The 20493-nt window shown below is 38.9% G+C and overlaps 2 protein-coding genes across 4 annotated transcripts; both read right to left on the bottom strand.

The window, feature by feature from the left end:
• Positions 1 to 330: 330 nt before the first annotated feature.
• Positions 331 to 3225, bottom strand: LOC147518474 (Tetratricopeptide repeat (TPR)-like superfamily protein). Of its 3 annotated transcripts, none has more exons than XM_086590311.1 (3): positions 1252 to 3225; positions 1099 to 1142; positions 331 to 1015 (listed from the first exon to the last, which is right to left on the bottom strand). In XM_086590311.1, the coding sequence occupies exons 1-2, from the start codon at positions 3223 to 3225 to the stop codon at positions 1137 to 1139; spliced, it is 1980 nt and encodes a 659-aa protein (XP_086446437.1). In that variant the 3' UTR covers positions 331 to 1015; positions 1099 to 1136. The 3 variants fall into 3 exon arrangements, with proteins under 3 accessions (XP_086446437.1, XP_086446436.1, XP_086446435.1); XM_086590310.1 differs by having other exon boundaries at positions 331 to 614; XM_086590309.1 differs by having other exon boundaries at positions 331 to 1142.
• A 227-nt stretch (positions 3226 to 3452) lies between these two features.
• Positions 3453 to 5479, bottom strand: LOC147518473 (protein OSB1, mitochondrial-like). Its single transcript, XM_086590313.1, has 5 exons — positions 5035 to 5479; positions 4721 to 4859; positions 4562 to 4646; positions 4368 to 4474; positions 3453 to 3785 (listed from the first exon to the last, which is right to left on the bottom strand). The coding sequence occupies exons 1-5, from the start codon at positions 5421 to 5423 to the stop codon at positions 3597 to 3599; spliced, it is 909 nt and encodes a 302-aa protein (XP_086446439.1). The 5' UTR covers positions 5424 to 5479; the 3' UTR covers positions 3453 to 3596.
• Positions 5480 to 20493: the final 15014 nt, after the last annotated feature.

Genomic DNA, 20493 nt, shown 5'->3' with positions numbered 1-20493 from the left:
AGTAAAATTGAGGAGATGCATTCAGCCCGAGTTGGTTGAGCCTGCTTGTCAGCGTTGGCTGTATTAGGTCCTGTGTGTTCTCCATATATAATTGGAGAATTATCAACTCCTGAAGAAATTTTCATTTAGAAACTACTAATCTTTATAAAGCGAGTAATCACACAGTTACATCGAATTAAATCCTGCAAAAAAGGTGAAAACTGGAGACATTTTGCTTCTTACTTGGGCTGTTTGATACTGCAACATTATGCCGCAAGAGCGTCCCACATGTTCAAAAATATCCCTCATTTCCCAGGAACACAATCCCTATCTAGCATTTCCTTGCTCGTATCATACCGAAGCCTCTACTTACATGTAAAATAGTTTCAGAAATCTTCACAGAATTGAACCATAAAAAGTAAAAGAAAAGAATAAAAACTTGCTACTGCAAGCAAACCGCCATTACTATCTCAAAGGCAATCAGCATACATATCTATTCAAAGCTCTAAAATAAAAAGCTGCTGGAATTTCTAACATGTATGACTACAGCTGAAAGATTCCCAACTTTTCTGACAATATAACACCTTTATTTTGGTCCGCTGGAGGTACCATTCGACGGTGGAAATCCCCTCTGCCTGTCAATGCATCTAGCAACCAATTAACACTAATCCACTTCTTCAAAAACACATTTATCTCTATAAATTACCATCTTAATGTGACTTGTACATTACACAGCGAAAACAGTACCAAATTGTATCAATCCGTGCGAAGAATAGTATTGAATCATACTAACTTCTATATAACCATTTCCACCCTGTGTTTAAAAGCATGAGGCATGTATCAACCGGCTTGTTTCTCTTCGTTATTCAAGGTAGCAGTAAGTTACGGCTCAAGAACTCATTCTCCCAAGTGAACCACAGTTGAGAGAAAGTGATTTGTTTGAAGAGCATAGTGGTCATATTAATGCTCCAGTGATTCGATATGTACACTATGCAATAGTTTGGTACATCAGAAAGAGATGAACAATGAGGTCTTCCTAATTATATCAGCATGAGTTTATTAAACTCGTCTTAGAACCTCTAAAGCATGATGTAAAGTAACAATTTCAAGATCACTTACCCTCCACTGTTATTTTAGGGAATAAAACGTCTTCACTGCTATTCCTGCAGAATGATGTGAAGACAGACGTGTCTGAGATGGGTGTGCATAAAATGAAAGGATAATGATGCATGCTAATCCTATTATAATGTTAATACCAAGGAGAGCTCAAACCTCATTCTGCATGTGCGTCTCAGGATGGATCTCTACAAAATCAGATACAACATTTGCACCCAACTTCATCTCTTTATTCAAAACACTCAAAATAAAATAGACTTCTAGCCATCTTGGATGCCGCTTATCTGCAGCCATAAACTCATGAATGTCTCCATCAACAACTAAACTACTGCACCCTGCTATCTTCTTCAATCCTCGGCTTTCCATTAATTCCCTGATCTTGTGGGAGTAGCTCCACCTCCCACAAGCTGCATATACGTTGGACAAGAGAACATAACCTCCCTCTTTTTCCGGTTCTAGTTTCAACAGCTCCATTAAAGCAGTCTCCGCCAGTTCCACATTTCCATTTGCTTTACCAACGTTTAGCAGAGTCCCCCAGATGGAGCTGCTTGGATTCATTGGCATCTTCTCAATAATACTCTTTGCCTCAGAAACCCTTCCTGCCCGTGCAAGGAGATCAACTAGACATCCATAGTGCTCCACTCCCGGCTCAATGCCATAATCTATCATACTGTTGAAGATCTTGAGCCCCTGATCTATCATTCCACCATGACTACATGCAGTAAGTATAGCAATGAAAGTCACCCGATTAGGTCTTGAGATGTCTTGCATCTCTTGGAACAATTTTAGTGCATGAAGTCCATGACCATGGAATGCTAACCCAGCAATCATCGCTGTCCAGACTGCAACATCTTTTTCCACAACTTTATCAAAAATCATGAGAGCCTTTTCAATGCTTCCACATTTGCAGTACATGTCTACTAGTGCAGACGCCAAAAATGCATCTATCTTTATATGGGCTCTTGCCAACCATCCATGTATCCATCTCCCTTGGTACAAGACTCCAACTTCTGCAGCAGCACAAACCAAGGTAACAACTGTAACCTTATCAGGCTTAACATTCTCACCAATCATGCCTTTAAACAAATCCATAACTGCTGACCAATTCCTCCTTTGTGCATACCCAGCAATCAGAGAATTCCAAGAAACAAGATCCTTTTTAGGCATTTCATTAAAAAGAGAGCTCGCAGATTCCAAGTCTCCAATCTTGGCGTATCCAGAAATTATAGTGTTCCAGGAAATAACATCCTTCTCTCTTAAAGTGCCAAATATCCTTTGAGCAAGCTCCAGCTCTTCAGATTTGACATACATATCCAATAGAGCATTAAGCAAAATCAAATTCTGCACACCATATAATTCTCTTCGTGCAATCCATGCATGTATTGATTTACCAAGACGCTTATCACTCAGCCGCCCACAAGACATGAGAAGACCCACCATTGTAAACTCATCTGGATCAATGCCTGTGAATACTATTTCATGAAACAGTTGTAAAGCTTCTACAGAACATCCCTTCCTAGCATACCCAGAAATCAAGATATTGAATGAAACAACATCTTGTTGGGCCATCTGTTGAAGCACCTGATGTGCGAGATTCATTTGCCCATACTCTGAATACATCTTGATGAGGGAGTTCTGCAAATAACCATAGGATTTGAATCCTGTAATGATGGCATGATTGTGGATTTGCTTCCCTTGTGATAGTGATTTGGCGGATTTGAGAAGGAAGAGGAGGGTGTGCTTATCTGGATATATGTGTAACTGGAGCATGGATTGGTAAATGGTAAATGATTGGGTCGTTGAAAAGGATAAAGCAGATATCATCATGTTGTAAATGAAAAGATTAGGAGTAAGCGTATGGTAATTAAATAGGAGGATGGCCATGTCAATGTTTTCAGGATGTGAGATGGCAGAGAAGAAAAGGAGCCTACTCATGGTAAACGTCTGAGCAACAAGATCAATCCTTATCATTTGAGCCAGTATCTGTTTGAAATGATCCCTTGTTCTACACTTCTCAAGTAGCACAAGGGTCGGATGACAAAGATCAAGGGATACAGTCGAATCCCAACTGGGTTTACTGGCAGTTGATAAGGAAAAGAAAAAGCGTCTTGCACAGGTGTAGCGGACCATAGATATTGCTTAAAAGCACTAGAGAGCAAATGACTCCAAACTTGATTCAGGAGATACACATGTGAAGTAATAGTTCTTCAAAAACCTTGATGTTGCATCTTTCCATCCCAAAATAAAAAAACTATAGTAAACCCTTTTAATCGTACTGAGGCCCAAAACCATTCAAATCACAAAACTTTCTGTCAAGTAAATAAATGTAAGAAACAAGCTCAGCAAACACTGCAGAATCAAGAGTCAAGACTATACATTCATAAAAAAAAACCCAAAAACGTTGTGTCCTCTCAAAACCTCGTCATACAAAAGTGGCTCTACATAAAAATCAGAAGAACAATGACATGAACAGCTCTTTAGTTTCGGCTTAATGCTAGCAACTAGAAAAGTGTCAAATCATCACTAGACATATTAGAAACAGGCCTGCCACCTTCACTAGCATGAAAAGACTCCATCCTGGAGTCCAAAATCGCCAGTTGAGACTTTACCCATGGTGGATTATACTTGGCATCAACCCATAAGGATTCCCCAGTATCCTTGTGTTTGAAATCTGGATATTTCAGGTTCCTCTGTAAATTGGAGGACATATTTGAGTTATCAACTAGATGCTGAAAGAGTAGCATAGAGTCACCCATGCGATATACAGATACAGTTACCAGAGAAACATAAACGAAACAAAAGAAGGAAAAAAAAATATATAAGTGAGTTGCATCAGGAAGCTATTTCTCACACCCAAGAAGATAACTCTTTAGTCTTCATAACTTATTCTTTATCATGATAAAAAAATTTAGCCCATTGATAATAATACATTTATACATCTATTATACTGACCCTCTTTGCTAGGCATGTAACAAAATCGGTATATCATAATGAATTCCTTTTCATCTTGGGGTAAGACCTAAAATTACGAAAAGCAATCACAGAAACCCAATTCGTGCATTTTCGGAAACATCAATATAACTAATAAATTTCTTTCGCCTTGTTATACCTTTTCCACAAGTCCAAAAATACTAGCAGAGATTTTACAGGGTCAGTCTATTTCCTTGGACAACTTTACAGTGAAACTCCGTGGTTTCGCAAGTAATTTGATGTGTAGTCAAGGACTAGAGCACTAAGAACTACCAATTACATCTGAATAGATATATTAGTACCTTGTTTTTCCTATTATCCCACCACTCGACTGGGTTAGCAAAGAAAGCCTGCCAAAGCTCCTGCGTTGAACCTGTATTATTATTGGAATAGCTTCCACCCCGCACACCTATAATATGACAGAGAATGTATAAGAGAAAAACTTGATCAACTAATTGAAATAAACTTAAAAGGCATAACTGAATGTTAGAAATACCTGAAATGGTAGAATTCTTCTCCTGCTCATAAAGGGGCACCGGTGAGAAACTCTTTTCCACAAAGTTTAACTGCTGAACCACAACCTACAATCAGATGTCCCTAAATGAGAACCAGTTGAACTAAAAAGTAAAATATAGGTCATTCAAAACCATTTAACCTTGTAGTAAGTCTGTGTCTTTTCATCATCTCCTTCAACGGTATCTGACACAAGCCGGCCCGACACATATACACGTTGACCTTTCTCTACATGCTGGGAAGCAACATGTGCCAACTCATTCCAAAATGTTAAATTAATCCTGCAGTGTAAACAAACTGTCGTTCAACATAAATAGTACATTACTGATAGGCACATAACATAGGGAATTACAATTTTTTACATAAAAATTACATTTTTTACACTCCAAATAGCTAATAAGTTCAACCCCCAAGTTAAAAGATTGAATATTTAAGGGAATGAAAACCAATATTTACCAAGAAGTATCAGTAGCAGATTTCTTAACAGCCAAACGAGTCCAAGCCAAAACTTTACCAGAAGTAAGGTGTTTAACTTGAACAGGTGTACCCACAACACCAATCAAGTGTACTGAGTTACAAAGCTCCTTGTTCCATGGAATCTCAGTTGGTTTTGGGTATGCTAATTGTTCTTCTTCAGAAATATGACTGTTTTCATTATTGTTGTTGTTGTTATAATAGCCGTTGATTGATGAGTGTTTATGAACTCGATGAAGTTTTAGCCGTTGGATGAGGGGAGGGTTTAGAGGGAAAGATAAGGAGAGAGAATGAAAGGGTTTAGGGTTTGGAGTTGGAGTTGGAGTTGGAGTTGAAATGAAGTTTGTTGGTGTTCTCACTAAAAGCGCCATGTTTATCTTTTTTTTCCCGTCTTTGTTTTGTTTGGTTTTTGGACACACGGAGTTTTCTTGTGCTGGAATTAAAGTGCTCCTGTATCGTACACCCACCAAATTGCATTGGGCAGCCTCAGCCCAAACCCAATAGCACCTCCCACCTAAAAACAGAAACTGGAAAACCTTTTCGAACCAGTTTCATGCAGTCTCGACCTAAGCTACGACCTTTTATGTTTCCTATGAATATCCGAGTTTCGCATGCACAAGTGTCAGCGTGATCATTTGAATCAATGCAACTAAGGATAAGCCCTCGTCCATCAAAAAAATAAATGCAGAGTGCAAGTCTGCGTTGACATATTTCGTATTTGAATCGTGATGTTGGCATACTTTCAGCATCTGTTGCTCGTGATCGTCGTGAAGTACCACCACAATGACCATGCTGCTAGTGATAGTCTAGAGGTGACATGTTTAGTGCTCTTACTAAGAAGTATTCTAGTAATGGAGACGAAGTGTTGGGCGTGTTGATTCTTTATGTTTTATTGTAGACTGAAATGTTTTTGGTTTGTATATCATTTTGGGGATTGTTATGAATGAATTTCTTGAACGGTAGTGCAATGTATAGTGAATTAGTGACCAGCAAGGCTGAAGATGAGATAAACTTGATTTGCGAAATTTCACAGGATTCTGTATGTAATAATAGGAGGTTGAGGTGTTGATTGAATAGAGTCTCCATTCTTCAGTACAGTTGTTTGTGGAAAAGAGGATGTATCTAACTATTCAAGGCTTCAAGCATTGGTTCCAAACGATGGCACCATATTTGCATAACCCAGTCCTAAACGACGATGGTCCGACATCGTCCTAAGTTTGAAATTCCAGCACAAGTTTTGGTAGACACCACCATGTCGCATATTCCAGTCCCAAACGATGGTCCAGTGTGGCCGAAGCTGAGACTTTGGGCTCAAAGACGTTCTCTGATTGCTCTATCTGTCTATCATACTAGCATGTGTCCTGTGCTACGACGCCAAATTGTAAAGAACTAAAATGAAAATTGTTAAAAAAACTAAAGAGAAACAATTTTTTGTGAATCTCTCACTAAGAAAAGAGAAACAATTTTCTAAAAATGGGGAAGATATACAATTCCTATACATAAATTTTAGCTTTTAAATTAAGAAGACTATCCTAAAATTATTGAAGAAGGTGGTGGTTCAATTTTAATAGAGATCAGGGAGCCAATTGTAATTAATAAATAGGAGAGATGTAATTTAAATAAACGTAGGGAGGTGGTTCTAAAATCTTAAAATTGAGAGATTAGAAATACACTGTTCGGTTGAGAAGTGTGGTTCCTACAAACCCGACTATCATATAGTGTAGAGATACCCAAACAACCTAGCCATGTTGTCCATCATAAATACCCGAGACTTTGGGGTCAAACGACATATTTAGACCGCTCCACTATATACTTAAACGACCTCGCGTCGATTGGAAGTATATCCCAACAATATGACCAAACCGCTTGTGTTTATACTCGAACGACTTTGTAAAGTTGATTGAAAGTTCATCACAACGATGTAGAAAAGTCGTTTGGGTCCCATTACACTTGTGATTGTAAGGACTTGAATTTTGTGTTTAAAATATAGAATAAAACAAGAATAAATTTAGTGGTTGGAATAAAACAAAAATCTAAAACAATTTGTTTTTAGAATTTCATTAGTTACGTTGTAAATCAGGGATTTCAAAGAGATTTTCTTATTAAATTTAGTCCAAACGACCTAGTCATGTCGGCTAATAGAGTGCACTACGTCAGCCAATAGAGTGCCTAAACGACCCAGCTACGTCGGCCAATAGAGTCCCCAAACGACCCAATAGTATAGTTTAGGCTCAGGTTCTAAATGTTATCGATACCAAATTGTAGTTGCATTGTTGCAATATGTTAAATGGAAGTTTGTAACATTAACAATTGTAGATGCATTCAATCAAACAATAATTTTATATTCATTCTAATGCAAACTCACTTGTAAATATATTTATTCAATTAAGTGTTTTGCATTCATTTTAATTAATGTTCTCTTGTAGTTTCATTCAATTAATCAAATATTTTACTTCAAATATTTCTTCTTCATCTTCATGTTCCATTTAGAGTTTTGATTGAGTATGAAAACTTTGAAAGAGGGCTTGATATGAGTTTTTCAAAAATTGAAAAAGTTTCAATAGCTAGTGAATATTTTGTACGCAATCTGCCATTAGTATTGTCGAAATGTACAGGATATTCTAATTTTGATTTCTTGGTTCCATATATGCTTTTCATTTTGCTCACATTGTTTCATTTCTACTGTTATTTCTATCCCAGAGTTTTACTTGGGTTAAACAACACTCATGGATGCATCAAAGCCAAATTCTAAGAAGCAAAAATTGTTCCAAGGGCAGAATAGTGTTGAGAGTGAAGATAGGATCAGTTGTTTACCAGAAAGCATTCTTCGTCACATACTCTCATTTTTTCCTATAGTGGATGCAGTTGCTACTAGTGTTTTATCAACAAGATGGAAGTACCTTTGGACTTCAATCCCAAATCTCATCTTTAGAGATTGTGTATCCAAAAATAAGAAGTGCTTCATGAATTTTGTGGATAGAGTGCTCCATCTCCATGACGGACCAAACATTGAAAGTTTCTACCTCTCATGTCGTTCTATCAGTGACATCCATGAAGCTTCCCGCATTAATACATGGATCTCTACTCTAGTAAAGCGTAAAGTTCAAGAACTGACACTGTACATTTGGTTGGAGTATTCAAATTTGCTCCCCCGTAGCTTGTTTACTTGTGAATCATTGGAGATATTAGAAATAATTATGGAACCGTATGGAGCTAGGTATTTGATAAGAGCCCAAAACTGTAGTTTTAACCCTGTAACAGTCATACTTTTAGACCAATTATGTAAGTAATAATTAAGAGTTAACACTGATTACGTGTTTTTATGCATTTCAGGTTTCAAAGTCCATTATGCGAAAATGTGCCACTTTTAGCGAGATAAAGGAGCAAAGGTCGGTTTACTAAGGAGTTCCGTGATTAAAGGCCAAGATTCAAGAAGACAAAGCCTTTCTAAAAGCCCGGTCAAAAAAAAAGTCAATGCGCGGTAAAGCAAAGACACAAGTCGGCCAGAACTTCCGAAGGCCGTATCTTTGAACTCAGACCTTGGAATGGGTCCTACCTTATGTCAAAACGACCGGCTCGGAAAGAGCTTTCCAATGGTCTAAGCCTTGATCCAATCAGAGGAGCAGAAGTGAATGAAAAGTCTGTTGAAGCCAACTGCAGCTGAAGAGGCCTTTTTAGACCGAAAGAATTGGGTTTTGGGCCTGATTCTCTAGCCCAAAACATGGCTCCAAGCCCATGCACGATTTTTGCATATGAAAGTATAAAAACCAAAGCTTAACTCTTTGTTAATGGTAGCTAGTTAGACCTAAAAAATATATATAATTCTAGATCTAGTTTTCAGTAGAGTAATTAAGTTTAAGTTCCAATTTCAATTCTTGTTTTAGATTAAGTCTTGAATCATTGTTCTTGATTGATTAGATAAATAAAATAGTTATTTTTATCAATTTCGATTTTTGTCATTTCAATTTATAGATCTAATTTTAATTCTTGTTGATTATCATTTCGTAGTTTAAGTAGATTGAAACATTGTTAGTTAAATTAGTTAAGTTAGAATTTTAATATGATGTGTAGTTATAATTCAATGGGAAATGATGGGTTGATGACTCAAGGCTAAAACCTCCATTAGAGGGGTTGATGAAGCCTTGATGAAAACTTAGTGGTATAGTGTAGACGCATTGTAGAATCTATTCCACTCTAGAAGGTCGTGATTCGTCATGAGAATGGGTGGACGACCTTACATGCTAGTTAGTATTTGGTAGAAATGCCATGAACACTAGGGATTAGAACTCGAAATTCTTGCCGTAAGAACGTGAGAATCGAGATACAAGAATCTATGCTAGGTTATTAAGTTGGATTCGAGGTGGATTCAATTCCCCTCTAATCCTTTATCCAGATTCAAAAACAATTATATTTCCATAGCATTCGTAGATTAAATTCATCATAATCAATTTCATATTGTATCGTAGTATAACACCTTTCGTAAAGCTTTCATTAGACTTAATACCGATTAATTAGACTAGAAAACATTTCATGCTAGAGAACTAGGAGTGGAACGAATTTGTTACTCCACTCTATTTCGATAGAATTGAGAGTAGAAACTTTGATAAATATAGACACGTAAAGAGTTTTAGTTTACTTACGTTTTGAGTTCATCGTTCATTTCATAGGTAAACTATTCATTTTATGTTTATCAAATGGCGCCGCTGCCGTCTTAGTTTCACTTTAGCATTGTTTTCATAGTATAATTAGTCATTTTTAAGTCCCATTAAACCCACCCACCCTTGTTTGATTCATACCGTGGTTTGTCCGTTTTCAAGCGTTGAAAAGTTCCAAAAAATACACGCGAGCGATCACGACGGCGCTTATCCGAAGCACGCTTCAAAAGCTGGAACCTTGAGTGCGACCGCCCCATCTTGAGCGACCATACTAAAACACTGGAACTTCAAGTTACACGGAGCGACCGCGCCTAAGTGAGCCCCACGCATAAAGCTAAATTTTCCAGATTTCTACAGGTTTGTTTCGAACTTCGATTTTTTTAAGTTTTTCAGTGTTCTAACTTGTTATTTACACTGAACACGCGTAAACAAGACACTATTCATAAGCGAAGCAAGGACGCTATCAGGTATTCCTTTCTTCCATACCTCGTATCTCCAATTAGAGGTTTATAATAAAATATCAAGATTGTTTGGAGTGTTGTCGTGTTTAGACTTAGACTTGCATGAGATTAAGGCCTGGTCGGAGAAAAACACCGAACGTAATTAACCGTCAGCGTCAACAAACAAATCTATCGAGTATACCAATCACTACACCTCTAACTACTATTACACCAACCACACCTGACATAATGGCTGAAGAAAGAGAGACTCCTCTCTCTGATTTTTACAAAGCCTTGAGCGATAGCCCTAAATCTTGCATTGTTCTAGCAGACCCAGTGGAGGATTTTCGAATTCCCCCAAACATATTTAATTTGTTACCCGTTTTCCATGGTTTAGACCATGAAAAACCTTATCAACACATGTGTAGGATTGAACAAGTCCTTACAACATTCCATCATCTTACGGTTGGTACGGAACAGATTAAACTGAGGGTATTTCCCTTCACCTTAGCCGATAAGGCGGCGCGCCTTTGTTAACGCCCCTTGGCGCTAACTCGTGGACTCGTGGGTTAAACTTGTTCATTTGTTTATGGAACATTTTACCCACCCCTAAAACGGATGAGATGCTTTCCAAGATTTATTTTTCCGACAAAATCCTCATGAATCATTTTTCGAGGGCTTGGAATCGTTTCACCGATCTGCTTATAGAGTGTCCACACCATAACCTAGCAAAAGACACGTTAGTTAGTTGCCTTTTTCAAAGGACTTCAACATCACCATAAAGAAGTCCTTGACATAATGAATGGGGGTAGTTTCCTAAGTAAAGGAGCCTCCGGAGGCTTACAAATTTTAGAAGATCAAACTAAACGAAATAACAATTGGGGGTAGTGATGATATCCCCGCTCTGTTAGTTCTTCTTCAATGATTAAGGCCGCGGTATGTTTGAGATGAAACCCGATCTAGAACTTAAAAATTTAATCGAATCTCTAACTAAAAAGGTTGAGGCTATTTCTCGCGTGCAACAAAAGCCTATCCCCCCGTCATGAATGTCAACTCCAACCCATGTAATGTATGTTTGAGTCCCGAGCACCACGAATCCTATTGTCCTCTAAGCCTATGAACAACAACAATTAGAGCAAGACAATGTTTGCTCCATTAATAGCTATCCTATTCCTAATGCCCCATGGAGACAACATCCTAACTTTAGTTGGCGAAACAATCAACAAGTTTCACCTCCAGGGTTTAATAACCAAAATGTTAGGCAAGCAAACAACTATAATCAAGCTCCACCTAGGCAAGGACAGGGACAAAGTCAGGGAAATTATAATAATTATAACAACCAAGCCCAACCACGACAAGGTTTAGCACAAGGTCAGGGTAATTATAATAGTTATAATACCAATAGAGGTATCGTTCGGTTAACAATAGTAACTATCACAACCCACCCATAAATAATCGGGCCATGAGATAGTTCGGTCGCACTACACGTGACTACTACACCATCACATCCGGATCGTTATAGGCGCCTTTATACGGTTACCCAACAACTTTTCCAATCAATGACTCAATCAAACCAACATATCTTACAATCCATAAATCGGGGCATACAACAAGAGCCCCAAGAGAAAGCCCAACCAAAAGGCGTGTTTCCAAGACAAGCGATACCAAACCCTAAAAAGCGGCAAACCACGACCTTTAGGTAAACGGTAATACTAGTGCGGAAACTACAATCGTAGGTGACCTTAATGCCATCACCACTCTGCGCTCGGAAGAGTGGTTGATAACAAAGTAACTATGCCTATAGTTACCCCATTAATACTCCTACACGGATATCGAACTAGATACCGAAGTAGAAACCGAAGAGCCTACCACCATCGTAAAGGTACCGGTTAAACAACAAACAAAGAAAAAAGCCAAGGTTACACATCAAGTCGAGCCATACGCTAAATATAGAGTGAAACCACCATTCCCTCGAAGTTAGCCATGCTAACCGGGGATACAAACTTTGAGGAGATTAGGAATGTTTTCAAGAATCTAACGATAAACCTTCCTTTTCTCCGAAGCTATTAAAAGCTACCTAACCACGTTAAGTTTCTTAAAGAGTTGTGCACTACTAGGCGTAAAGACCAACATACCTAAAGACGCCTTTCTAACTGAGCGGTTCCCAACTTTATCCAAAATAATGGAATTGTTAAGTACAAGGACCACTGGTCGATCCCCTCATGTAAAATGCACCTTAGGAGATTCCCACATGACGACCGCTTTATTGGACTGACGGCTGAGTGTTAACTTACTCCCGTATTACTTGTATAAACAAATAGGTCTACAGAAATGCAACCTACAAAAATAACGTTGCAATTAGCGGACGGTCAATTAAGTATCCTAAGGGTGTAGTGGAAAAGCGTGCTTGTTAAGGTTCGAGGATTTTTACTATCCTATCGATTTTGTTATCCTCGATCTGAAAGTCGCTAATGACTCTGTCTGCGATCATCTTAGAAGCCCTTCTTGGCAACTGCCAACGCACTTATAAATTGCCGCGATGGTAAGATGTCCTTATCTTTTGGCCATCTTACAGTTTTGGTAAATATTTTTAAAATGATGAAACAGTTACCAGATTTGTCTATAGATGGGGAGGTTAGCATGATCGAGAGCTTAGCTCAAGATTATTTTAACAACACGTTTCCCGAAAACAATATGTACAAATTTCTTTCTTTTGGAATTTTAGATTTTATAAATGACTCCTACTTAGAGGAAGTCAACACCATCCTTGAGTCCATACCAATTGTAGACCCTTCGGTTGCTCCATATATTGAGTATGAAGACTTGCTACCTAAGCAAGTATTCATTATGCAAAATGGGGACCCCGACGAAACATCTATTGATTTTCCTTCCACCCCAGTGCTTAAACCTCTTCCCCCGGAGTTAAAATATATTCAACTTGATCCGGATGGTAATCATCCGGTAATTATATCTTCTCTGTTATCTAAGAATGAAGAGACACGTTTAATCCGGGTGATTAGGGAACATCGGTCGGCGATTGGTTGCACTCATCGTATCCATTTAGAGGATAACGCGAAGACTTCTCGCGAACCTCAGCGTTGCTTGAACCCTGCCATGAAAGAGGTGGTTAGGGAAGAAGTCTTACGATTACTTTCGATCACGGGTATCATATACCCAATCTCGATAGCGAATGGGTAAGCCCCATTCATGTAGTTCCTAAGAAATCGGGGAGTTACCATGGTGCGTAGCGGGAAGAGTGACTATGTTGTCACACTGAGGTCCTATGAAATGGAGGATCTGTATTGATTCTGACGCGTTTAAATGCTATGACACGAAAAGGATCACTTTTCTTTACCTTTTATAGATCAAATGCTTTCGACGCCTAGTTGGTCATGCTTTTTATTGTTTTTACGGATGGCTACTCGGGCTATTTTCAGATTATTATTGATATTGATGACCAAGAAAAGACTACCTTCACATGTCCCTTTGGAACGTATGCCTATAAACGAATGCCTTTTGGCTTTTTGTAATGCTCCCGGTACCTTCCAAATGATGTATGCTTCATATATTTAGTGACATGGTAGAAGCTTTTATGGAAGTTTTCATGGATGATTTTTCTATCTATAGAGACTCCTTCACGCATTGTTTCTCTAACCCGCCTAAGGTTTTGACACGGTGTGAAAAAGAGCCTTGTTTTTTAAAGCGGGAAAAGTGTCATTTCATGGTGAAAAGGGCATAGTACTAGGTCACATCATTATCTAGTGATGGCATCGAAGTAGATAAGGCCAAACTAGATAAGATAGCGACCACTACCTAAACCACGGATCGTCCGTGATATTAGAGCCTTTCTAGGCCATGCGTGTTTTATAGGCGGTTTATTAAAGACTTCTCGAAAATAGCTAGACCTTTAACTAATCTGCTTTTGAAAGATGCGATCTTTGGTTTTAATTTTAATCATGTCGCGGGCTTTTGAAACTTTAAAAGCATTCCTAACCTCCTCTGCACCAATTATCTGACCTCCCCATTGGTCTAAACCTTTCGAACTCATGTGTGATGCTAGTGACTATGCGGTTAGTGCGATCTTGGGACAAAAACTAGATAATAAGTCCACTTTGTTATTTATTATGCTAGTAAAACCTTAAACGATGCTCAACGAAATTATTCAACTACCGAAAAAGAATTCTTAGTGTCATTTATGCTTTAAATAAGTTTAGATCCCTATTTGGTTGGTTCTAAAACTTTAGTTTACACGGACCATGCAGCCATAAGTACCTTCTTGCAAAGAAGATGCTAAGCAGATTAATCCGATGGATCCTTCTCCGCAAAGAGTTCACATTAGAAATAAAAAAGGACAAAAGAGGGTCGAAAACGTAGTTGCCGACCACTTATCTAGACTTCACAAACGGCGATCGAGTGATTCCGAGTCCATACCGGACTCTTTTCCCGATGAGCATCGTATGCTATTTTTTCAAAGACCATGGTATCTTTGACATTGTAAATTATTTAGTGGCTGATGTTATGCCTTATAATTGGTCAAGAAATGAACGTAAGAAGTTCTTGGCCGAGTTAAGTTATACTACTTGGGATGAGCCCTACCTTTTTAAGTATTGTCGCGGATCAGATTATTCGTCGTTGTATTCCCCAAAGGTGGGAATATAATGAAGTTCTATCGTTCGCCATGACAAAGAGTGTGGTGGCCATTTTAGTGGGATGAAAACAACGCTAAAGTTCTTCAATAATGGATTTTATTGGCCTACCCTTTTTAAGGATGCCCAAGTGCATTGCAAGACGCGTGTATTAGTTGCCAACAACTTAGGCGAATCCGCGAACGTAATATGATGCCATTAAATCCAATCTTGATAGTAGAAATTTTTGACGTTTGGGGCATTGATTTCATGGGTCCCTTCCCCGTTTCCCAAGGTTTCATTTATATTCTAGTTGCCGTGGACTACGTGTCTAAATGGATAGAGGCCCTAGCTTGCCGTAGAGCAATGACCATAAGACCGTTGTATTTTTATTAAAGAATATATTTTCGTCGGTTTGGCATTCCTAAAGCCATCATTAGTGATGGTGGAACACATTTTTGCAAATGAGTTGTTGCATCCCTAGTGAAAAAGTATGGAGTTACACACAAAGTAGCAACTCCTTATCATCCACAAACTAGCGGACAAGTAGAAGTTTCTAATAGAGAAATCAAAAGATTTTAGAAACAACTGTAAACCCCCGATAGGAAAGATCGGTCGGCGTCTATCGGATGCCTTATGGGTATAGAACTGCTTTCAAAACTCCTATAGGTATGTCTCCCTTTAGACTTGTATTTGGGAAACCATATCATGTCATTTGCCCGATTGAATTAGAGCACCGTGCTCGTGGGCTATAAAAGCCTTAACTTCAATATTGATGAGGCGGTGTCAAACGAAATTGCAATTGAATGAGCTTGAAGAAATCCGTGGCGATTCTTACGATCTCGCCAAGGATTATAAAGCTAACATAAAACGTGTTCATGATAAAGCAAATCTTGCGCGAAAGAGTTTGTGGTCGGTCAAAAGGTCTTGCTTTACAACTCCCGCTACATATTTTCCCAGAGAAACTAAAAACCCGTTGGTCTGGTCCTTTTCTGGTTACTGAAGTCACCCCTTACGGGCCAATCACCTTGGTAAATCCCAATGACAACAGTACCTTTCAAGTTAATGGTCAACGGTTAAAACATTTTCACGCGAACCCGTCCCCTCGATGTAGGGAAGTCCTTTTACAGGGACCCTGTCTATGAGGATTGACCTTTGTCATTGGTGTACTTCCTTTCACTTCCATATAGTGGTAAGTGCACCATTTAGGTAACCGGGCCCTCCCTAGGGAGTGTGTGGCTGTAAGTACCGGAATCTAAGTCCACGGTTAACATAATTCACGTTTTCCACTTTTACATGTTTTCTCGGTTTTGGAGTCATGTTCCTCTATGGGGTGAATTATGTATTTATTGTTTTTCGTTTTTCTTATAATAAACTAATAAAAAAAATATAAATAAATAAATAATAATAATAAATTCTTAATAATAGAAATAGCAATCCAACAAGTCTTGGGGATCTGACTTTAAACGACCCACGTTAGAACAAACTTTGTGTTTAAAAATTTGTTTGGGGGTGGGCAATCGGTCTTTCCATCTAGATTGCCCGAACTTTCCATTTGTGTTGCTTATTAGGCCCATTACTTGTAGTTCAATAGGGTTGACGTTATCTTAAACTTAGATTTCCTTCGTTCGCATAACTTATATCACACACGCACTTCGAGGCGTTTTCCACCTTCTTATACGTCACCCATAGTTGGAATTGAGTGTTTTATGGATCATTGAATTGGAAATTCTCTACTGATCATTTTCATAACTCATTCGCCAAAATCGGACCAGTAACGAAGCGCCAAATTGAATTTGAAATTGCGCGAAAAATTGGAAAACTCGGAATTCAAATTGGGCTTGGGCCCAAACCGCACGCACAACTATGCGTCTCCTTCCTTCCCAAAAATGCACAGTTCTTTCCCTTTCAATCCCACCGGTTACCAAGTTTAAATCAAACCTTGAACACCAAATTAAAAATTAAAAATTAAAAAAAAAAAAAAAAAAAAAAAAAAACTAACTACACCCACGCCAAGAAAATTAAATCCAACTAAAATCTTCTCTAAACCATTACCACCACCACCCCAACTCCGAAAACAGCCACCAATTCAAGTAACCACCGCCACCACCGTTGTTTTTAGTTGTTTTTCTTCAAACTTCGCCTCCCCCCCACGGTCTACAAAACCATTAGTTGTCTCGAAACTTCAATGGCGCTCGACGAAGAATTTTGCCGAAGCACGCGTTTGTTTCCGAAATTCCTTCGCCATTTTTTACGGCGGAGATGATGATTAGGAGGGATTGAACGGATCGCGGTACTTTCGAGGAGTTCTATCACTATGATTTGGTATAACAGTTTTATAAGAAGCGAGAATTGGAGGGGATAGGATTTTCATAAAGGTAGCGAGGAACGAGGAGGGAAGTAACGAGGCAGGTTGTTCATTTGAACTGTTAGGAATTACGTTTGAAAGCAACCTAGTAATCCACAATTCAGGAATCCCAAAGATAATTTGGAGTTCCCGCTTTGATGAAAGGATACCGTCGTGGAGGGTGAATACAATCCGACATCTCATTCGTCCGCCCGATCAACCCTAAGAACCAATCAACCGGGTCAGAGCTTCGGTGGATTGGTAGGAACGCCCCTCGGGAAAGACAAAGTCGATGATATCGGCTGCAATGTCGCGACGTTCTCGGATTTTGCAAACAAATAAGTATAATTTCTGCATCCTCGATTTAATGTTTAATGTGATTAGAGGAGTGGGAAAGAGCTTGGCGCCTTTTCCCGTATTGATCACTAAGATCATGCTCTCCTTTAGAGCTGTCGCAAGATCTGCTCCTATTAAGATCAAATTGCATTCTAATGCAAGTATCTATAATGGATTGATCCAAGAGACTTGGCGTTATGTCAAGGAAAAAGTTGGTTGAGTCGGAGGATGAAAGGGAGGATATGACATGTCTGGATGACGATGCATTAGATAATTGTAGTTCTAATTTAGAACGCATGCAAGTGTTGCAAACTGCCTTGCGTTACGTTTATGGTATTTGTGAAAATATCCGAGATAGACAGATTGTAGTTCGAAATAAGCAAACGAACCTTCAGACGAGACTTGAAATGCTCGAAAGGGGTCAGGACGATATCTTGTCTAACTTGGAGACTATCCACCAGCATCACCAAGCCCAGTATGCAGTACTCAGGACTGAGATGGAAGCACAGCGCTTGTTCCGAATAGAGATGCTACGACGCATGCCACCCGTGGAGGATTCTATTTCAGCCGAGTCCGACATGCATGAGCGTCGTCGCCGAAGGATAGATGGTTCAAGTCATTCTCCATCCCAGGGCCAATCTCCATCTCAGGGTCCATCTTCATCACATAACTAGGTGTTCACCATCAGTTTGTGTTCGCTGTTATTTCATGATTTTGTTTTATTAGTTGGATTTTAATTCAGTTGTTAAATTTAAATATTAAGGTGTTTGTTTTATGTTGTGTGGTTTTAAATTTAAGTTTTAATATAATTCGTTATATGATCATCTGCTGTAAATTTGTCTTGGAGGAAAGGTTGAGAATTTGGCCAATATCGGCATATCTATGAATTGTGTGGTGGTAGCATGAAATGTAGGAGAGTTTAGCGTTTACTATTCTAAATTCAAGATAAAAGATACCGGATTTTTAGAAAATCAAGAAGATGGTTTGTTTCGCTTTCGGTTTTGAATCTTTCTATTTCCTGGAAATTGCCTTTAAACAATTTGGCAACTTGCCGATTAGTTTTGGAAGCACCTGGTAACCTATTTAAACCCCTTCATTCTACACTAACAAACCACACTACACCCTAGGGGTGGGAATTTAACCCTAACGACCCTAACCCGATACGACCGACCGACCCTAAGCCCTATAAAGCCCTCACAACTAAAGCCCTCACAGTTTTAGGCGGCCGCCCGCCCTAATGCCTTCTAGGCGGGGCTAGGGCTAAGATTCTAAAACATAGGCCCGACCCTAATTCAGCCCTCATTAGCCCGACCCTAACCAAGCCCTAACCGGCCCTGTTTCACACTTTCACTATAAATACACATACCATAATTGTCCAACTCTTTGTTAAATATTTTCAATTAAAATAACATTGTCCTTTGTAATTTATCACTTACACCCAAGGGTACTTCCAATAACTTGTCTTATATAACAAAAACTTGTCAACTTAGCAGCCATGAAGAACAATGATCACTAGCCTAATAAAAAATAAGGCTTTATTCCTTTGATCATCAAGTCAAAGTCCATAACTTATTATTCTCAATTTCTTTTCTCACTTATTTCTTATAAATTATATTTTTATTCACATCCAAGTCAAGTCTAAAACTAAAAGTTTCCTTTCACACCATTAAAGCAAAATACAGAGCAGACATTTGTAACATAGAAACCAAAAAACAACCTTTGTCAGAAAAATGACATTTGTAATCTCAAACCTTTCTCCATCACTTGTTCAAAAGCCAATATTTTCATTTCCATATACAAAGCTTGAATCACTTTTAAATTAGAAGAAAGGTAATATTATATTTGTTTGAATCTATTATAGAAATAATTTATGATATTACAAATAGTTTAACAACTTCCATGACCCTTAACCAAAACTATTATGTTTCTTCTTTATATCTATTACTTCTTCCTTTAAAATGATAATATAATTATTTGTCTATGTATTTCAATGTTAAATGTAATTTTAGTGAGGTTTGAGTACAAGGAAGAACAAATTTCGAACTCTCGATGTACTTCAGTTCATTAGATTGTGGATGTGCATTTTAAATTTTTGGACTTATACAGGATTATTACTAGATTGGTTGGACTTTGAGTTTGTAGATTATTGTACATTTTTGTAATATAAATGAGTTTTAAAACTGATGTAGTAAAAAAAAAGAAAATATATAGGTCCGGCCCTAAAGCCCTTAAAGAGGGCTAGGGTCAGGGTCAGGGCTTGAGATTTAGACTTGTGACCCGGCCCAACCCGGCCCTATACTGATTTTAGGGCCGGGCCGACCCGGCCCTAATATTTGAAGGGCTTTAAATGTTTAGGGCCGGGCTAGCCCGACCCGGCCTATTGCCCACCCCTACTACACCCCACCATCATCCCTCACCTTTCACTCCAAGTTTTTCCTTCTTTTTCCTCTAAACTCCTCGTTTTCAAAGATTCTTACGCTGCGCGCTGTAGCACACTTTCACAAAATTTAGTCAGAGCGCGACCCGCGCCCAAACTCTGTAATTCTAAAACTTCGAGAGCGCGACCACCCACCTTAAAAGCGCGACCAGCGCCAAACTCTGTAATTATAAAACCCACAAGCGCCGACTACGCTTCAAAGCGAGCGCCACTACCGCCATCCGCGTGAACACGAAAATTCCAATTTTTGAGGGGGTCATTCTAGGATTTTGGAACAGTTCAAGGAGTCGTTGAGATGACATCTCCTATAGTCATACCTGAACAGTCTTTTCGAAGACGTGTTGGGAACCGGTACCTATGGACATTGGTTCCGGCCACGGGATCCTGCAGCTAGGATGGCGCCATCTATCGCTTCATTTCTCGCAAACAAGCGATCTTGCGGGTGACATTTTCCTCGCTTTTGGCGAGGGACGTCGTCGATATGACATTCCCCCCGAAGTTTTAGTCGCTAGTCTTAAGAGAGCCCAAAGCATGAGGCATTGGAAAAGGGTTGAAGTCATGAGACCACCCACCAATGGTTGGTTCGCTCATCATGAATAAT

Source organism: Coptis chinensis, chromosome 2, assembly GCF_015680905.1.
Source record: "Coptis chinensis isolate HL-2020 chromosome 2, ASM1568090v1, whole genome shotgun sequence".
Taxonomy (NCBI): Eukaryota; Viridiplantae; Streptophyta; class Magnoliopsida; order Ranunculales; family Ranunculaceae; genus Coptis; species Coptis chinensis.
Note: the sequence above shows the minus strand (reverse complement) of the source record. Positions and strands in the feature narration are given on the sequence as shown.